Genomic DNA, 2,982 nt, shown 5'->3' on the forward strand with positions numbered 1-2,982 from the left:
AGTTCAGACGTGTGCTCTTCCGATCTTAGATTTCAAATCATGTCATTTTTATTATTAAAATAGTCGCTGATACTTCAGCAGTATTGAATATTTAAAAAACGTTTGTTATTTAATGTGATCCTATCACACATCAAAAATTAATATCAGCTTTTAATTTTATTAGTTGATTAAATAAAGAGTAGAACGATAGACGTATAAGTATGAGGTGAAGTATATAAGTAAGTGGAGTCTCATTGCTAAATTTGTTCTGCAACGTCATATTATCGAGTACAGTACTAAGGTCAAGTCATAACGCATGCACGTCCGAACAATCTGAATGCATGCTGTTCGATGCAATAAAGTCATCGTAAGTGAACTATCCTCTTCCTCCTAAAAAAAAGTGCATAAAAAGTCGATTATTCGCATTTCTCGAAATTTATTGTTGTTGCTTTTCCGCGATGCCGATTGGTTGTCTCGCTGCGCTTACTTCGTGTAATTGCATTTTGAACTTTGTGTGTGTTCAGATTGATGTGTAATTGTAAATTATAGTAAGAACTAAGAAGTGTTAAATAGCTCGCGCGAAACGCGCGCCTGTAGTGCTAGTTGGTATAAAAATTATAGACACAATATGTATGGACTGTTCATTCGCTATCTTTTGATATTTAGCGTCTGTGCTCCATTAGAAAAAGAATACAATACATCGAAATGTAATAAAATATCTTTCTTTAATATAAGAACTTATAATATAATACTTATAATATAAGAACATAAGAGCAATCTTAATCTATATATTTATATCACGAAATCGACTAACGATCATCCACAATTCCGATATATGACACCATAAAACGAGCTCAAGATTATAGATAGCCTTTTCTCGCGTTAACTAATATTTAGCAATGAAAGTCTCTGATTGAATTTCACATCGCTCTTTTGATATTCCATTTTGCTTTCGCGACAAGAATTAAACAAAGTCGCGTTATAAAAAAAATAAAAAAAAGAAGATTTAAGGGGTTTCATTAAAAAGATTATTTAATTATAGGATTAAACAATTTCGTCAACAACAATCATTATTAAAACCATAAAAAATAAAACGTATTTATATGAAGTGTTTTATTTATCCAATGTTGTAAATAAAATTTTTATACAACAAGATCACATTATACATGCAAATCACTACTGCAGTAATTACTGCTTTATTAAGCATTGTAGACAAAAATAGTTCTTAAATTTCGCTCACTAATCATACAGTGCTACCTCTTATTAAAAAATTGAGTTAAAAAATCCTGAATAGGCTGAATATGCTATTTTTCTCTGCAGTGCTCAATAAAGCAGTGATTATTACAATTGGACCCGAAATAAGGAAACGCGAAAAATATCGCTGATATTCCGTTATTGATAGTTGACATTTTGATTTTGGTAACACAAAATCTGTTCGTTCAGTTGACGGTTCATAAGATTTTATATTCGATTATATTTCTCTTTATTTCAGTTAGAATTTGCGTTCCGTAACTCTCTGACTTGTGACAACCTCGAAGTTTCAATACGCGCGATTCAATAATCGTAAGTAATGCGATAATAATTATTTATTATCCATGATAAAATACTGTTAAACATTGTTATCAATAAATGTCTTGTTTTTGTGCCTTTTTTGCGCCTTTTTTCGCGTTAACTAATACCTGTTGACAATCTTAGATTGAATTTTACATCGCTTTTTTAATTTTCTATTTTGCTTTTATGACAAAGATTAAACAAAGTCGCGCAAGAAAAAGATTTAAAGGCTTTTTATAATAACATTATAATTAAAGCCATTACAGGATTAAAATTCCCTTCAACAGGAATCATTAAAACCATGAAAAATTTAAAGCGAATTTATAGATCCAATATTGTAAATAAAATTTTTTGATAACAAGACCGCATTATTCATGCAAATAACTCGACACTGTACTTTACGTAATTCTTTTGTTAGATAATTCATCGATAAAAAAAGAAATCTTTTTAGAGCATGTGACGTGAAACAGTTTCCAAAAATGTGGTGAAATTTTCTTCTGGTTTCAAATGCAAAAGTTGACACGATACATTCCACAACTTTTCGGCAGTTTGGGGATCGTTTGCCTTCCGATATGTAGTAGCGACTCTGCAGTTTCTATACAGAGAAAAAAGATAAAAGATGACAACACAGAACTGCATCATACTCTGCATAAAAATAATTTTGCATAGTAAATAATATATGTATGTCCTTACGAATAATAAAGTCCAGTATCATTGGCTATTTCTTCATCCATTGCACAATATATTGTTGTTTGTGCTCCTTGTATAACATTTTTACCAAATAAGTTTGCATACAAACCATAAAGAAAAGTTGCACCTGGAAATATATTATCTAGATGCTGATTTAGATGCTGAATTATTTTGGTCTCAATAATACCAGGGTGTAAAGAGTACACGTTTATCCCGCGAATATTTGATTCTAAAAATCAAAATCTTTGTGTAAAAGTCTATTTTCTGTGTCTTTTTTCTTCATAATGTAACAAATCATTAATAATCGATTAGCGGTTATTAAGTTTCAATTAAATAAATACACTTCTCAACAAAATTAAAGCATCACTTACTCTACCCTCCAAAAATAGGCAAAATTCAAGAGAGTGTAACTTCGTCAAAAACAATCGTATCGAGATGTTCAAAAAAGCATATTACAGCTTGAAATCTCTACTTTCTAAATCGGTACTTTAGAAAACGATCCTACTGATCTTTCATAGAATTACACGGATAGAAAAGGAGACCCGACGAATCTCAAAATTTTTTACGAACTTTGACAAGTTCCATGGCGCGAATTAAAAATCGCATGCAAATACAGTTTACAGCTTTCGAAAGAGTGAATCTTTACCTTTAATTTGCTTTTTTGTTGAGCGTTGTACGATTTTTTTTCATCGAGTTATTCAACATTAAAGCAAAAATGGTCCTTTTTGCTTCAATTTGGAAAGTAGAGATTTCAAGCTGTAA

At 30.7% G+C, this 2,982-nt stretch overlaps 1 protein-coding gene across 1 annotated transcript in view; it reads right to left on the bottom strand.

The window, feature by feature from the left end:
* Positions 1–993: 993 nt before the first annotated feature.
* LOC105452935 (retinol dehydrogenase 14-like) overlaps positions 994–2,982 on the bottom strand; it is a 6,952-nt gene continuing 4,963 nt past the window's right edge. The window contains exons 4-5 of the mRNA XM_011694493.1: positions 2,224–2,449; positions 994–2,125 (exon numbers count right to left, since the gene is read on the bottom strand). Coding sequence (XP_011692795.1) covers positions 1,978–2,125; positions 2,224–2,449 — 374 coding nt within the window. The 3' untranslated portion in view covers positions 994–1,977. The remainder of the gene's footprint in view (positions 2,126–2,223; positions 2,450–2,982) is intronic.

The sequence above is a fragment of the Wasmannia auropunctata genome, unplaced genomic scaffold, assembly GCF_000956235.1.
Source record: "Wasmannia auropunctata unplaced genomic scaffold, wasmannia.A_1.0 LD336024.1, whole genome shotgun sequence".
Lineage (NCBI taxonomy): Eukaryota > Metazoa > Arthropoda > Insecta > Hymenoptera > Formicidae > Wasmannia > Wasmannia auropunctata.